Source organism: Pelobates fuscus, chromosome 6 (assembly GCF_036172605.1).
Source record: "Pelobates fuscus isolate aPelFus1 chromosome 6, aPelFus1.pri, whole genome shotgun sequence".
In the NCBI taxonomy this organism is placed as follows: domain Eukaryota; kingdom Metazoa; phylum Chordata; class Amphibia; order Anura; family Pelobatidae; genus Pelobates; species Pelobates fuscus.
Window position 1 is genome coordinate 103,964,986 of NC_086322.1, and position 16,623 is coordinate 103,981,608.

At 40.1% G+C, this 16,623-nt stretch overlaps 1 protein-coding gene across 1 annotated transcript in view; it reads right to left on the reverse strand.

Annotated features, from left to right (window-relative positions):
* Positions 1 to 16,623, reverse strand: part of TRAPPC11 (trafficking protein particle complex subunit 11) — a 57,659-nt gene that overhangs the window by 22,406 nt on the left and 18,630 nt on the right. Inside the window, exons 12-20 of the mRNA XM_063458142.1 lie at positions 16,138 to 16,217; positions 15,781 to 15,859; positions 15,235 to 15,289; positions 14,367 to 14,512; positions 12,869 to 12,930; positions 12,628 to 12,760; positions 11,929 to 12,059; positions 10,320 to 10,475; positions 1,624 to 1,811 (exon numbers count right to left, since the gene is read on the reverse strand). Of these exons, the coding sequence (XP_063314212.1) occupies positions 1,624 to 1,811; positions 10,320 to 10,475; positions 11,929 to 12,059; positions 12,628 to 12,760; positions 12,869 to 12,930; positions 14,367 to 14,512; positions 15,235 to 15,289; positions 15,781 to 15,859; positions 16,138 to 16,217 (1,030 nt within the window). The remainder of the gene's footprint in view (positions 1 to 1,623; positions 1,812 to 10,319; positions 10,476 to 11,928; positions 12,060 to 12,627; positions 12,761 to 12,868; positions 12,931 to 14,366; positions 14,513 to 15,234; positions 15,290 to 15,780; positions 15,860 to 16,137; positions 16,218 to 16,623) is intronic.

Sequence of the window (16,623 nt, forward strand, 5' to 3'; positions counted from 1 at the left end):
ACTCGACTTATACTCGAGTATATACGGTATATGTATTTGTTTAACATTCTATGTATCATGATAGGCACAGACACAATCTGAATTATATTTATTTCTGCTTTATTTTAACTGCTGTGTCGTTTATATTTGCAGTATCATTAAATTATCCAAAACAGTTTTTAAAAAGCTCTCCTCCCCAATTAAATTCTTTCCATGAGTTGAGTTCCCATAGACTACTACTTTAGTACTCAAAGTCTGAATTGTCTTAAAGACTCCACAGGGCTGAAAAACCTGAGAACCATATGTTTGAGACAGGATTCAATGTGATGTGTTAATCTATTATTTTTTTTTGTTTGTAAAACAAAAGTGCTTTTCATCTAACACCACAATTAATTTAAGAATTTGATCCAGGTTTACATGTAATTTGGTATGTTTTAAAACTTTCTCTAAATTAATTGATGCCATTCCACTAACTTGGTCTTTGTCCTTCCCAGATATTTGCTTCCAGTCTTACTTTAAAGGGACATTATAGTCTCAAAAACAACTTTAGCTTAATAAAGCAGTTTTGGTATATTGGTCATGCCCCTGCAGTCTTGCTGCCAATTCTGTAATTATATAACTTTGTTTATGTAGCCCAAGTCACACCACCCTGCATGTGACTTACAGTGTTTAGGAAGACTTAGCCTTCCTAAACACTTCCTGTAAAGAGTAATCTAATGTTTACACTTCCTTTATTGCAAATTCTGATTAATTTAGAATGTATTATCCCCTGCACTGTTAATAGACCCTGCAGGAGCTTCTGGTTTGTAATTAAGTTCAATTTACAGATCAGCAGATAAAAACTTTTAAAGTAAGTTATATCTGATTCAAAAAATTTAAACATTTTGCTTTCATGCCAGCTGTGTCAGTCACAGCCAGGGGAAGTGTGGCTAGGGCTGCATAAATAGAAACAAAAGTGATTTAACTCCTAAATGGCAGATAATTGAGCAGTGAGACTGCAGGGGCATAGTGTATACACCAAAACTGCTTCATTAAGCCAAAGCTGTTTTGGTGACTATAGTGTCCCTTTAATTGACAAATCATATATTCCCGTTACTTACCTTGAGTTTTTAAAAGACTTTTGATATAACCAGAGTAGAAAATATTCACACAATATATTACCAATCAGACAACTGGTTCAGTTATTTCTGGTTTTCTTAGCTCAGTGGAGTTAAACTCAAGAGGCACCAATTGACCTGAGCACCTGTCTTGCAAAATTCTCATTGAGCTTCATTGGGAAGACTGTACTTGGCTGGGGAAGCAGGGGGGGCTTGCAAAGGCTGCAGACAAGAGATATGCAGCTTTTGCAAACAGTTTTTAGATATATCCCAATGAAAAAAATGCATAATCACTAAATAGTAGTTTTAATAGGGGAGGGGGAGGGGGACTGGGAAGTATCCCTTTAAGTTAGTAATTTTACAAAATCGGTTATTTTGATCTAAATGTAGCATTTTAGTTTCAATTCACTGCTTAGTGAATACTCTGTTTTGTTTTTGCATTTTCTAATTAAGCCTTACATTTATAGGCACAGTTCTTCACACCGCCTGTAGAAAGTAAAGTAATAACCTTTACTTTTCTATTGTAATCATACAACACGTAACTCACATGGTGTTCGCCTGGATTGTGATGCTGTCCCAGTGAACATCGTTGTCAGGTAGTTTAGGGCGACGTCTGAAGGAGCGAGCTGCCTGTATAGCCTCTTGGGCAGAAGCTGCATCTCCTCCACCTCCTCTCCAGTTCAAGATCACGCATCGGCCTGTCTCACTGCCCAGGATTAGATCTACAGAGGTGATCTGAAAAGCATCATCAGTTATGTCCAATGTGTCATTTTACCATACATATATGAATTCATATTATTTTTAGCAAGAATATAGTGCAATCATATTGCATAACACTTTACACTCATACAGTAGGCATAGAAAACAGCAAGTAATTTACAGAGATTGATCATGCAGGTTCAGTAGTGTACACGCGTCGTGAGTTGCATTAGTCATGGCATGTAATAATAAGTGCGTGAGTAGCAGCATTAGCAAGCAGAGTGTATACAAGGAGCTTCCAGTTCACACACTATAAACAGCACCGTGACTTGACTCCTCAGAGTCCTGTCAGGAGAAAGTGTTCTCCCCCTCAGGACACTACTCAGCCATGCTGCATTAGTGGGAAAGCAGCCATCAGCTCAATTACCAACTATTACCTAGTGTGGAAATTGAAGTGCTGGCAACTTAGCACCCATGCTGGTAGTTTGTGAACCCTGCAGCAGAGTGCAGAGAGTGGAAATCAAATATAAGAGTGTCAGTGAGGGTGTCGGAATTGAGAAACGTAGTTACATGGGGCATAGAGGCCGCTCTAGAAACTTATAAGTGGTGGAGAATAAGTACATAAGATGATAGTTAAAAGGAAAGGTAGGGCCAAGAGATGGCTTTTTTTTTTTTCTTTTTTCTAATTTGTATTTTATTGAAAGATTTGTAACAAGCTGTGGGGTACAGAAAAGAATGGGGGGGGGAAACAAAGGGAACAATCACAGATCCAAAGGGTTGTCATACAATTGTACATTTGTACATGTCGTTAGAACTTCATACAATATTACACAACATTACATTGGGCATAGTATAGCATTTATTTCCAATAGTGTACGTTGTGGTTTAGGTATAGGTATACTCCAGCACCAGCCACGTCGCCCTTAGTTTACATTTAGTTCCGTGTTTTGATCATGAGAGTTATAATGTGCTTCATTCTAGCCTTGGTTTTACCCTATTTTATAGGCTATATCTATAAAGGGGTTACTCTTTATGAAGTGTGGCTGTTCCATTGATGCCAGCTGTGGCGAGATGTGGTTATTTGTCTAGTTGTATGTGCTGTAAGCATTTCATATTTTAGGTATAGCCTTACTTTATAGTGCAGCAACATTAGGGGAGGGCAAATCGTCTGTTTCCAATGGGTGGCAATGAGGTTGCGTGCTGCTAGAATCATTATTAGTAACAAGTGTTTGTCGGAGTGGGGGACATGGTCAGGTAATGAAAGAAAGAGAGCGGTTACAGGTTTGAGTTGTAGCTGTTGGCCGCTGACTTTGTCCCATATGTTCTGAATTTCCTCCCATAGGGGGATAATGACCAAACACTCCCACCAGATATGGGTCATCGTGCCTTTGCATTTGTTGCATCTCCAACATGCATCTGAGGTATGTGGGTAGATTCTATTAAGCCTGTCGGGTGTAAGGTACCATCTGTAGATGAGTTTCTTGTGGGCTTCTATGAGAATAGCAGAATGTTATTCCCTTCAGTGCTAAGAGTGAGTCTAATCATTGCTTATTAGTGAAGGTTTGGGAGGTTTCTCTATCCCATTGGGTTCTATATTTCAATTCCGGGGTGGGTAGTTGCGCGTTTAGTGCCGCATATCCCAGGGAAAGAGTTTTGGCTCTAACCGGAGATCTGCTGCATCTTTCATATAATGTGAGCAAGTTTATGCCAAAGTGGTGTGGTTCATTTACAATCTTTAGTACCTTATCTGCGATTATGCTCTTTAGTTGGATGTAGGGAAATATAAAGGAGTGGGGTAGATTATAGATGGTTTGCAAATCTGGGAAAGGAATGATCTTGCCCTGTTTACATAGATCAATAATGCGGAAAATCCCTACATCTCTCCATTTGGACAGCCAAGGGAACACCGCTTTGAGCGCCGTTAGTGGTGCCCATGGTAGGAATTTGTGATCAGTTGTATGAGTGCGGTGTAGATGGTCCCAGGCTTGTATAGAGAATCTGGTGAGGGGTAATAAGGTGCGAGTGTTGTCCCTCAAATGTTTGGGGGTCCACATGTAGTCTACTGCTGAACCCTTAACACTATAGTTGTTTTCTAAGTCAGCCCATTGCAATGTGGACTTGGGAGCATGAAGTTTAACCGCAGTTTCTAAAACAGCAGCTTTCTGGTAATTAAATATGTTCGGGACCCCGAGTCCACCCATTTTCACCGAAGTTTGAAGAAGGGCAAAAGGTAAACGTGGTTTCTTTTGCTCCGATATATACATTGATATTAGCCATTGAATGTGTTTGCCCAGTGAGGGCGATAGCGGACTTGGTATCATGCGAAATACATATAATAGTTTCGGAAGGATAACCATCTTAATTGCATTTATTCTACCCAGCCATGATAACAGAACATCTTTCCATTTGTGTAAGAGTTGTGCACATACTTGTGGGAGGGTGGATAGATTATGCTGGGATATACCTCTGAATGTTGCCGTTATTTTTATACCAAGGTAAGTGATGTGGGTGTGTCTCCAATCAAAGGAGAATTTGTCTTTCAACGTTTGTACTGTAGAAGATGCTAGTCTTATGGGTTATGCTTGAGTTTTGGTTTGGTTTAACTTATAATATGATATTGCACTATATTCATTTAGTGTGTTTAAGACGCAGGGTAATGATTGTGTTGGGTTGGATAGAGAGACAAGGACATCATCTGCAAACATTGACAATTTGCATTCCATAGTGGATATAGGTATTCCTGTTATTTCCATACTGTTCCGAATTTTATATGCCAAGGGTTCGAGTGATAGCACAAACAATAAGGGCAAGAGTGGACAGCCTTGGCGGGTGCCGTTTCTGATCGGGAAGGAGTTTGATAAGAAGCCTCCATTGGTGACCTTGGCTGAGGGGTTAGAGTATAAGGATAGTATCCCTTTTATAAACGTTCTTGGAAAGCCATATTTTTTTTTTTTATTCTTTATTTTTGTAGTGCAGAAGCTTTTAACAGACGGTTGTGAGGTACCCCAAAGGCATTCCTCCAACTTATTATAGACAGTTGAACAAGAGGTACATGAGATAGCTAGCACAAATTTTATAATTAAGTAGTAGTAGAGTATGGACATGGTAGAAAGCAAGCTTAGGTAACATCATGCTGGGTGTCGCTGTTCAGTCGTTTAAGTGCACCTCTGGGTATATGCTTAGAGCGGAGTAAATTGCTATGCTAGGGTGCATATTGTGTATACATGCTAAGTCTAAACAAGATTCTCTTTAAGTGGTTTAAGTAATTTAAGTAAGTAGAATTAACATGTCTAAGTGTCGTTTGTCTAGAGGTGTCTCCTGTTCCGTTTGTCTAAAACGGTGAGGTACAGAGTTAGACAGGTGTATGGCAGTTGTGAGACCAAGCTGGGTATATGGGGTGGCTGTGTGCTCCGAGAGTTGTTGCTAGAGTTTTAGTTGGGGTCGCTGGAAATGTGGACTGTTTGGGTCCCATACATTTATAATAGTGGGCAAATTGCAGAGATCTGCTTAGAGTGCCCAGGGTAGCCCATTAAGTGCGATGGTCAAGGGTCTTTATAGTGGGTTCAGTACGGATTTGACAGGCGCTTCTGTAGGGCCCTATAAGGCCATCTCTCTGGGTAATCGCAGCAATGTGATAGGCATCAGGCAGAGCATAAAACAACCAACAAGATTTAAACTAAACATAGGGCATAATGGTTATATACTGGGGGCCAGATTCAAACCGTGTGTCTCAAGTCCTGGATCTAGAGGACAGTGTCCAGCTTTAGCCTACTCCTAGGCTCGGGAACTTGTGGGTGAAACTTGGAGTCGCGCTCTTCTGCATGTCTGTCTGTCTCCCCCTGCTCCCAGGTCGTCCACTCACTTTCGCCTTATCTGCCGTCGAGTAGTATAGCCCTGGAACCGGACCTGGTCCACCGGGTCTTCTCTGTGTCGGTGAGTGGTGCTGCGGTGTGTGGCTAGTCTGACGGTGTGGTTTGGGAGCGTGGGGTCGTTCCCTGCCGGATCGTTGTGCAGTGTAGCGGGATCGGGCGGCAGGTGTGCAACGGCGTCCTGCTCGGGTGGTTGTGGGTGCTGGGCGGCTGTGCGGATGTCGCTTCGCTTGATAGGAGTAGGTGGGTGATGTGCGCTTTGCAGGAGTGGGAGGCCTTGGTGAAGCAGTTTGAAGCAGCTTACCCTCCAGCTTCCTCCAGAATGCATCGAAGTGGCCTTGTATTCGCACAAGGATATCGTGCGAGGCGTCGCTTGCATTGTCGGCACATGTGTCCGCCATTTTAGGTAGGTCTCTGGTAGCTTTTGTTGGCGGTATTCCTTTTCTCCGCAGTCTTGAGGTCGCCACCCCAGGGTGGACCGGGATCACCCCCGCCGGTCCGAGGGGGGGGGGATAGGGCTTGTTTGTGCGGTGAGCCGCTTCAATGTGCCTCCGGGTCAGGGGAGCAGCCGCCTCCCCCGCCCTCGGCATACCAGGCCGCATTTTCGGTCGTGGGTTCAACTGACCCCGATCGGGTCGTATGATATCCCGGAAAGCCATATTTTAATAAGACTTGTTCCATATATTGCCAATTTAACCTATCGAAGGCCTTCTCCCCGTCCAGTGCTAAGAGAAGGCCCTCCATGTTCTTTGAGTCCATATGGCAAGGATATTTAATATTTTCCTTGTATTATCCGACCCTTGCCTGTTTTTTTACAAATCCCGATTGATCATTATGTACTATACGTGTCAATATGGGTTTCAGCCTTTCTGCCAGGACTTTAGCGTATATTTTTGTGTCACAATTAAGGAGAGATATGGGTCTAAAGTTCTGGCAAAGTGTAGTTTGTTTGCCTGGTTTCGGTGGTGTCGACACATGTGCCTGTAACATCTCAGGCTGCATAGTACCGGTGTTAAAACAGTGGTTCAGGAATGTTGTGAGAGGGGACGACAAAGTTTCGGAAAAAGTTTGGTAATAGAGGTTAGTAAGGCCATCTGGGCCTGGGGATTTATGTAGGGGTAATTTATTTATGATTTGGAGTAGCTCCGTACCTGTGATTGGTTGGGTGATCAGATCAATTTCATCTTCCTGTAGTGTTGGGAGGTTTACTGTGGCTAAGAAGTCTTGTATGTGGGAGAGCGATGGGGTTTGGGTGTTGGCATCATCTTTAAGATTATACAATGTACTATAATATTGAGCAAATTCTTCCACAATGTCTTGTGGATTTATTAGTTTTCGGTTGTCAGAGGAGAAGATCCACGCTACCCGAGAGTTGGCCATTCTCGCTTTCAGTTTGGACGCTAGTATGGAGCCTGATTTGTTCCCGTGTGCAAAGAATTTGTTTTTATATCTATGCAAGATATAATTGGTCCTGTCTAGTTGAATTTCGTTTAGTTTAGATTGTAGTTTTCTAAGTTCCTCGCATTGCGCTGTGGAGGGGCTTGCTTTATTGGCGTGTGAGGTTTGTTATTTGCTTAATAAGGGTGTTATATGTATTTTCCCTCTGTTTCTTAGCGTAGCTGGCATATTTCATAAATAAACCCCTGACCACTGCTTTGTGGGCTTGCCATATCGTGTCTATGGAGGAGTCTTGCGTGGTATTGATTTCAAAATACGATTTTAGATCTTCTTTAATTTGGGTTATAATTTGGGGGTCCTTCAATAGGGTTTCATTAAGTCTCCATGCTCCCCATCCCTTTGTGGGGAATTTTTCTTGTAGTGTTATAGTGATGGGGGCATGGTCGGACCACGTTATAATTCCAATATGTGCAGTTTGTACTTTTGGTATCATCGAAGTGGGAATCAGAAACCTGTCTATTCTCGAGTATGAATTATATATGTGGGAGTGAAAAGAGTAATCCCTCTCAGAGGGATGTAATACTCTCCATATACTCTCCAGCAACCCCGCGTCGTGTATAATTTTCCTGATATGTGTCGCTGTGTTGGAGCGTTTGTAAGCAGTTGCTCGTGATACTGTGGTGTCAGAGGATGTGTCTAAAGCACTATCTAGAACAAAATTTGTATCGCCTCCTAGTAATAAACTTCCGAATTTATGGGATTGGATTAAAGACATTATCTTATTTGTGTATGCTATTTGATTCTCGTGAGGTCCTTATAAATTCAATAGAGTGTAGGGTTCATTGTATCATTAGGAAGCGGCCCTCTTTATCACTTATTTTTTTGTGAAGTGAAAATGCCACATCTTTATTTATTAGAATTGAGACTCCTCTTTTCTTTTTATCATAGCCAGTGTGGAACCCTATAGGGAAGTGTTTGGAAGAGAATTTTGGCATTTTGTTTTTCACAAAATGTGTCTCCTGAAAAAAGGCTATATTGGCTTTCAGCTTCTTAGCTTCTGCCAGAGCCATTCTCCTCTTGTGAGGGGAGTTCAAGCCTTTAGTATTAAGGGACATTATTGTCAAAGCCATGTGTCAGATTGGATGTATGTTTTTGTGTTGGCGAGTAAGGCTTTTTGTAGAGGGAGGTCCTGGGGTCCCTGGCTTCTAAGGCCCTACCCTTTAAGGGTCGTTGGCATTTGCTTGCCTTATGTCTGGTTGGTGTATGTTCGCCCCGCTTCACGACAAGCATTGTAGACCTAGGTGGGGGTGTGTGGCCGGACTCATTGGGCCCTATTTTTGTGCAGGTCTCTATGCTCCATACCGTGTCGGGATAAGGGTGTATGCCCTGATATTTTTTACGTGTATCTTTGGTCTGTGTTGAGGAGGGGGAACAGGGGAATAACAGATAGAAAGTATGTAGCCCTAAGGCAACTATATACAGAGGTGTGTACCGGAGTTTGGTGTCCGGTGCCAGTTGGTGGAAAAACGGCCTTATTGAGCCAAAGTGGGGGGAGGGTGAATTCCAGTTAAAATTAACTACTTTTACCCTTTCGAGTGTTGGTAAGTATAGCTGTCCTTAGAGATAATTGAGAACTTTTGCGTGGCAGTTGTTAGCCTCTAGGAGAGTATCATTCAGGAACAACTTGTACCTGTGTTTCTTATATCTCTAACCAGTCATCTATATCAAACATATATATAAAATAGTACCAAACAACTAATAGAAAAGTAAAAAAATAAATGAATAAAATAATAAAAAAGGAAACCAGTATGATCTTGTATACATGCTCACGTATCGTCGTACTGGTGTATCAAGGTTGTATCTAACCAGCCGGTTAGTATCCTGTTAGTCTCTCATTTGTGTTTTACCACATTGATCCAGTCCTTGGATATCTTAGTAGGTGATTTGCGGGTGTCTTTTAATTGATTGGTGTCTTCTTGATGGTCAATGGTTAAGTTCCATTCTTTTAACAGCTTGGTTCCTTCTGAGATGGATCTTATCTGGTGTTCTGCGGCGTTCTTCTTAAGTATGAGACGTGTAGGGTATCCCCATTTATAAAGAATGTCGGCGTCTCGCAGTGCTTTGGTGACTGGCGCAAGTTCTCTGCGTTTTGCTAACGTGGCTGCCGATAAATCCGTAAACAGCTTGATCCCGGCGTATTCAGTCGGCATAGTGTTAAGCTCTCTCGCAGTACGCATAATGGTTTCTTTTGAGGTAAAGTGATGCACTCGGGTAAGTACATCTCTAGGTATGGAAGCCGCAATAAATCTTGGTTTTGGTAATCGGTGTATGCGGTCCAGGCAGAGATCTCGGTCCAAGAGACCAGGGCATAATGTTTTGAACAGGGTCGTTGCATATTCTCTTAATTCAGAGGGTTTGATGTCCTCTGATATTCCGCATAAGCGGATATTGTTGCGCCTATCGCGATCGGCAATTTTTTCTGTGAGATATGTGAGTCTGTCTTCAAAGGATTCATATAGTCCAGTTAGATTATTATGGGCTTCTATGATTTCCTCTGTTTTGTCTTCCAATAAGGAGGTGCACTCTCCTATGGCTTTAATATCAGCCCTGACATCACGGGCCAGTTTGGAGAACTCCGCTTGAAGTGTATGCTGCAATTCTTGTAGCATTCTCTGGAGTGCTGTTTCTGACGCTGGGGCTGTATTCCCCAACGAGATGGAGGTACTATCGCTCCTGTCAGAGCATACCGCGGGTGATGTTGTGCCGTCGGCGCCATTTTGCGAGCTCCATCACGGAGGCGTTAAAGCCGCGATTTGCATCGCTGCTGGGCGCATTTTCGTTTTTTTTGCTGCCCTATGTGCCATGGCTTTGCTGGGTGTCGTATGGGTACCTTTGTGTGATGGGTGTAGTAGTAGATGCTCTGCTAATCGCTACAATCTGCTTTCCCTCGTTGGAGCTGACGGCTCACACGACCATTTCCTCGAGCTGCCAGGCCACGCCCCCCAAGAGATGGCTTTTTTTAAGGATTGGATTAATAATTAGATGCTTCAAGTAGGAGGAGAAAGGGGAGATATCAATCTAATCTAATTTGGTCAAATACAACCATATCTCTAGAACGCCCACTGATGTGTACATATCTGGTGCCTAAACTACAGATGTGGTCAGAATCTGTGTTAAAAGAACACTATACATACGTGGATATGCAAACCCTTGCACTACTTACAATTTCTTAAACATCCTCTGTACGTGCAAAAAAACATATGCCCAAATGACTCACCTCAATTTTCTTCCCAACATCTTCTGTTTTTGCAACAAACTTGAAGGTGAATTTTCGTGTTTTCCCAGGCACCAGACACATGGTCCCCTGAGCAGATTGTTCCAGAATATCACTACTTTCATACTGCTCTTCCACCACACAGAACTGATTGTATTCCTGCAAAATGCCCACAATATATTACCGTACTGCTTGCAATGCTAGTTAGGAGAATAGTAATCGCTTACATTCATTTCTTAGATATTTCCCATTAATTTACTTTTTACAAAGCATTACATACACTGTATAAAAAAATAAATAAATCCATGAATATAATAACAAATTACATAGGATAAACATAGAGACATATAGCAGCAAATCAACCACGCATGTAGGCCTGCCTATTCGCTGTGTAGAATGTTACCATACATCTGTAGCTCATTCACCCACAGACAATGGAGATAGTTAAATAAAGGATATAAAAACATGATGGACAAACAGTTGTCATATTAAATAATGACATGTAAATGTAGGATTATGTGGTGCATCAAAGAATGGAAAGGCTGAAATTTAGATTATTGTGTTCCAAGAGCCAAAATATATATAGTTATGTAGTCTTCAGGAGCCGAACTTGGAAGATTGGTTGAGTTGACAAAGGATTTGTATAATTTCGTTTTTTTATTACTAATGGAATATGTATTTATATTGTATAGAGCATGTTGTTTGAGATCCTACACAGTAAGCACTAATACATCTGCATGTCTTTTTATCTTTTGAGTGGATTTGAATATATTTTCAAATTCAAACAATACACACACACACACACACACACACACACACACACAAATAATGGTGAACAGTGTGTTACAGAAAAATAAGGCTAGTGAAAGGATCCATCATAATACACCACATAGCCAAAATTGGAGGGGATATCATTTACTAATTTGTATAACCGATTATATGTTAAAGGTTAAATTGTGCCCAAATTAAAGGAGCACTATAAGGTCAGGAACACAAACATGTATTCCTGACCCTATAGTGTTAAAACCACTATCTTGGCCCCCTTTGCCTCCCTAAAGATAGTAAAATCTTACTTGTATTCAAGTCTGAAGCTGCTGCCTCTGCCTGTGAACTTCCTCTGACATCATCAGAAGTGGTAGCCTGATCCAATCACAGTGCTTCCCCATAAGATTGGCTGAGACTGACAAAGAGGCAGATCAGGGACAGAGCCAGCACAATTCAAACACAGCCCTGGCCAATCAGCATCTCCTCACAGAGATGAATCTCTATGAGGAAAGTTCAGTGTCTGCTGAATGTTTGGATGCATTTTAGGCAGCCATGACCCAGGAATGATCTCTAACAGCTATCTAAGGAGTGGCCAGTGAAGTTATCACTAGGCTGTAATGTAAACACTGCATTTTCTCTGAAAAGACAGTGTTTACAGCAAAAAGCCTGAAGGTAATGATTCTACTCACCAGAACAAATTCAATAAGCTGTAGTTGTTCTGGTGACTATAGTGTCCCTTTATTCATTAGTGCATGGTCATGTTCGCTTTATCTTAATCTGCAAATTACTTCCATATCTCATGTCTGAGAAAACTACAACATGATAACACTGGCACAGAAAATATTACCTGGTTACTAAATCCAATGCAAAGTTTGGAGAAGCGGATTGGATGGGGGCAGTCAGTTTTCAGATACACATACAACTCAACTGGCGTGTCCACATGAAAACTTGGACAGATGAACTTGGCTTTGCATTGCACTGTAACGAAAATTAACATGTTAATATTAATAAGATATACAGCTGCACACACATCTGCACCAAGTGTCATAAATAAAAAAAATATTAAAAGGACACTCCAGGCTGGAGCTAACCCATTGTTTTTAAGACACACAATTTGCATTCCTGCATTGGCTTGAAATCCTTGTGCTAAGAATATACAGCTTTAGATTTGGAAGTAACTCAGTTAAGCATGAGGATTACTCCACTTAATATGGTAGTGCTGAGCCTATCCCATCAATTGTCCCATAAGCCTGTCCCATAAACTGTGCTTTATGGAGACAACAAGGTTTTTTGCTTGTTTGTTTATTGCAGTAGTTTGGTTGTCAGTTTTCTACTGCACAGAGCTCACAGGAGAACTAGAACCAATTACAAGTGACAATTTGGCCATGCGAGTAGGAAGTCACCCTTGGTGAATGTGCCATGGAATATCTAGGTCTTCAGTGGCAAGTGGGACTTAAAATGTTAAGCCATGTACAAATGTGTGTATACACATACACACAGACTATATAAAAACAAAAATAACATGTTATAGTTGTCAGACACTTACCAAATGGTACAAAATCTTGAACTTCAACAGTAAACAGGTTGCTTCCAGCCAGGGAGACCCGGTCTGTCCACAGCCTCTGAGCCGTTTTCACCATGGAGTCATCACATTCTGGCTCTGGCTCTGGGCTCTCATTCTGAATAGAGGAACACAAATTTACAAGAACATTAAGAACACAGTAAACCCACTTCATCTAAGAAAGAATTTGAATGCAGTATTTTTTTTGTTTTTGTTTTTTACATACCATTAACACTTTAATAAGGTTTTTCTCAATTCTGGACTTTTGATCTTCTTTTAAGGTTGATGCTGTTGTTGGAAGTATATGAAGAATAATTGTAAATGTCATTAATTACTAGTGTCAGAGCAACACAACAGCACTTAATTACATTAAGTTGAATGTACGGATTTAATCATTGCATTTATAAGTTTGGATATGCTTGTCCCCAGACATTCTTGTCTCTAACGTGATTTGTCTCTTCAAAGAGTATCATGGATTTTACTTACATATTCACAAATGACAATACAGTTTGCTAATGCCCTTTCAGATGTATGGTTTTTATGATGCCAAGCATTGCTTAGAATTACAGGTTACAAAATGTAAGGAACAATAAATGCACTATAACTACTAGCACTTATTATAGTGGTTATGGTGATAGGAAGCTGACCACACAAACTTACATTTTAAATTACTCCCATTTTCTAGTTATTCTCCAGGACACAAGCTTCCGACTAATGTTATCTGGTGATATCTAGTGTTCCCATTCACCCACACAAGCATTTGAACAGTGTGAGCATGTTATATCTTGGCTCAAGTGGTTCATATCATCACTAGATTCTGAGTGTGTATATTATCATATTCTTAGTGTCGATAGAAGACGTGAATACTTCACTCGATATGTTTCTAACAGTGGGGCATTTAGCGAAAATCAAAGTGTGGTTTACTATAAAATTGTATTAAATAACCATCATTTTAAAACTATTAATAAAGTACATTCATAGTTACAGTACTATACAGTAAACAGCATATAAACAAAACCACTCGAGTGTAAATGGAAATATGAAACAAATATATAGCCCAATTATATATAAATAACTGGATTATTCCAGAGGATAATGGCTTTCCAACACTCTAAGGAAGATTAAACCTGTAGCTAAGTATTACTGTGTGTGATGCAATGTGGAGCATATTTTTTACTAGTTTAACATTATCCTGGTTATATACAACTTTTTAAGATGCACTTTATCAACTGTGGAAATAAGAGAAAATATATATATATAATTTTTTTTTAATTTACTCTGGAGTGTTTTTGTTTATACCTTACTGTATGGCACTTTGACAGTAAAAGTAAGATAATTTGCACATATTTTGCAGCAAGCACTTTATTGATAGTTTTAAGCAATTTTATAGTAAACCACACTTTGATTGGTTTTTGCTAAGTGCTCCACTATTAAAAATTTACACATCACTTTGCAGGTGTACTAAAGGATCAGTGTTTGAGCAGCTTACTGAATCTGAAGACTGATTTTTAAAGCGCCTTGAGGCTATAACCCTATTCCATGTCACTGTATGTATTTATACTTTCCCATTTGTGCCATGATGTGCCATTCCCCTAGACCAATACTTTAGTCATTAATACATTTGATTATATACAAAGCGGTCTTTCTTCATGTAGAAGACCATATCAGTTATACTGTAGTTCTTGGCCAGTCACAGCTTTTATATGCGCAAAACGTACGTGTACCTCTGCCAAGGAGTTCCAATGAATAAGTGATGTAGTCTTTCAGCTGTGCCATGAGATAGGCACATTTGAGAGCTGTAGTCAGTATAGATGTCAGAAGGGTCCACCACCGCTCAGTTCGATAGTCACACATGACATAGTCCAGCAACCTGTATAAAAAATAAAATTTAAAAAAAAGTACCACGTTGTCACTAACCCTTTTAGCATTACCAAACATGTTCAGGAGTTCCATAAATATGTGTATGACTTTGTTGCAAATATCTACAAAAATTATACACCTCAGCCACTACTGACAGGCTAAGCGATGCAAGTCTTAAGTAGTGTAGAAGATATATTTGCAATAATTGTATCTCCCCCGTGACCTTAATTACTCTAGAATTCATTTTTCTGGGTTTCAACGAAAGGCAGAGTTAAACAATTTGGTGCTGCTTCTTAATGGACAAAATTAAGAAAAGAAGCCCCCCCCCACCAAACAAAACACCAAAACAATAACACATATTTCACAAGAACCACGGCAGCGTGCTAGTGACAAGCATGCTTTGTTTTCATGGTAACATATGAATTATGTTATATTGCATGGCTGCATTCAAGGTACAATAAATAATATAATAATAATAATAATGAACACCTCAAAAAACTGTTTTCCTTAAGGGTAACTAAACATAATATATTGTTGCAATGCATGTGAGTATCTAAGATTTCATTCATCCATCTACAGCAGCGTTGGCTTTTCATGAATTGCAGGTTTCTTGATTCTCATCTGCCATATATTAAGGGACTTAAAAGTGAAGAGTTGCAAGTTGTCTACTCTATTCTTCCACCACGGCACACAGATCAACCAAAACATATACTACCTTTCTAATGAACCTACTTGAGTGCTTTATTGTAGTCTTTTGCGTAGTAATACTCCTCTCCCATCTGAACCACTGAAAATGACAATTGTAACCATTGAGTGAATGATTGTTAATAGGATCATGATGATTTTTACTTGTATTTAAATAATTTCCATTTTATTTTTAGTAGTGCTTTTTTTTTTTTTTTTTTACTAGTGTTTAAATAAAACTAGCAACGGATTGCTATTATCCAGCTTAAAAGGACACTATAGTCATCAGAACCACTACAGCTTAATGTAGTGGTTCTAGTGTCTATATAGCCTGTCCCTCTACAGTATTAGCACTGTAAACATTACCTTTTCTGAGAAAAGGCAGTGTTTACATTACTGGCTATTAACACCTCCAGTGGCAGTCACTCAGATGGCCACTAGAAGTGTATCGTAGTCCAGTGCTGCACAGTGTCCTGATGGCTATTAGACAGCCACTAGATGCTGTCTTAGTGCTGCACTGTTAACACTGCAGTTTCTCTAATGTTTCACAATGTTTTGGTGCCATTGCATTATTATTATCGCTACAGTACTTACTTAGGTGACTTTTCATTCTCGGACATTTGTACTTCTTAAACTGTGCAACAGCGCTACTCAGAAGGCTAATGATAAGTTCCTGTGAAAGAAAAAGCACAAAAAGGCATGAGAGCACGTTTGTACAGATCTGTGGTGACCAAGAGGAACATCCCCAGCTGTTGTATGCCAACAAATTTAATGACACTTAGGCAGCCACAACACACTGCAGTTTTCCAATAGCTGAGGATCTACCATTTTCCCATCCCATGGTTGTCCCATCTCTGGCACCCAATGTGCAGTGGACTAGAGCTGCTATCATGCATAGCTAACCCAGAGACAGAGGCAACAATAAACTCTGACAGTTTTTCAGGGACTTACTGAGTGAATGACATCCCGCTCTTTCTGTTGCAAAGCAAGAATTCCTGCCTTCTCTTTCTCCGGATCTGTAAGATCGAAACCTGCATATGACAGGAAATAATTATCCATTACATGTGGGCACAATATATTATTTAACATAGATCCATACTATAAAAAGTACTCTGGTAATCAATGTCCTTATGAGCTTGGCATACACAAACAACTCAACAATGAGAGTAAGAATATTGCATGTGCAAAGATTCTAGAATTCTATTCGCCTGAGACAAGGATTTCACAGGAGAAGAAAACAAACAAACAAACAAACCCTAATTCAATTCATTTTTCTTTGGATCAACTAAATTTGAGCGTTTAATGATTTATAGTGAAATTCCTCGTGGCAGATCCATATACTAAAGAGACATGGTGTGAGGGTTATTCACTAATGTGAGATTTCAAAGTGAATTTTACATTTAAGGCCAAAATAGCTGAATTGTAAACATTCTCTAA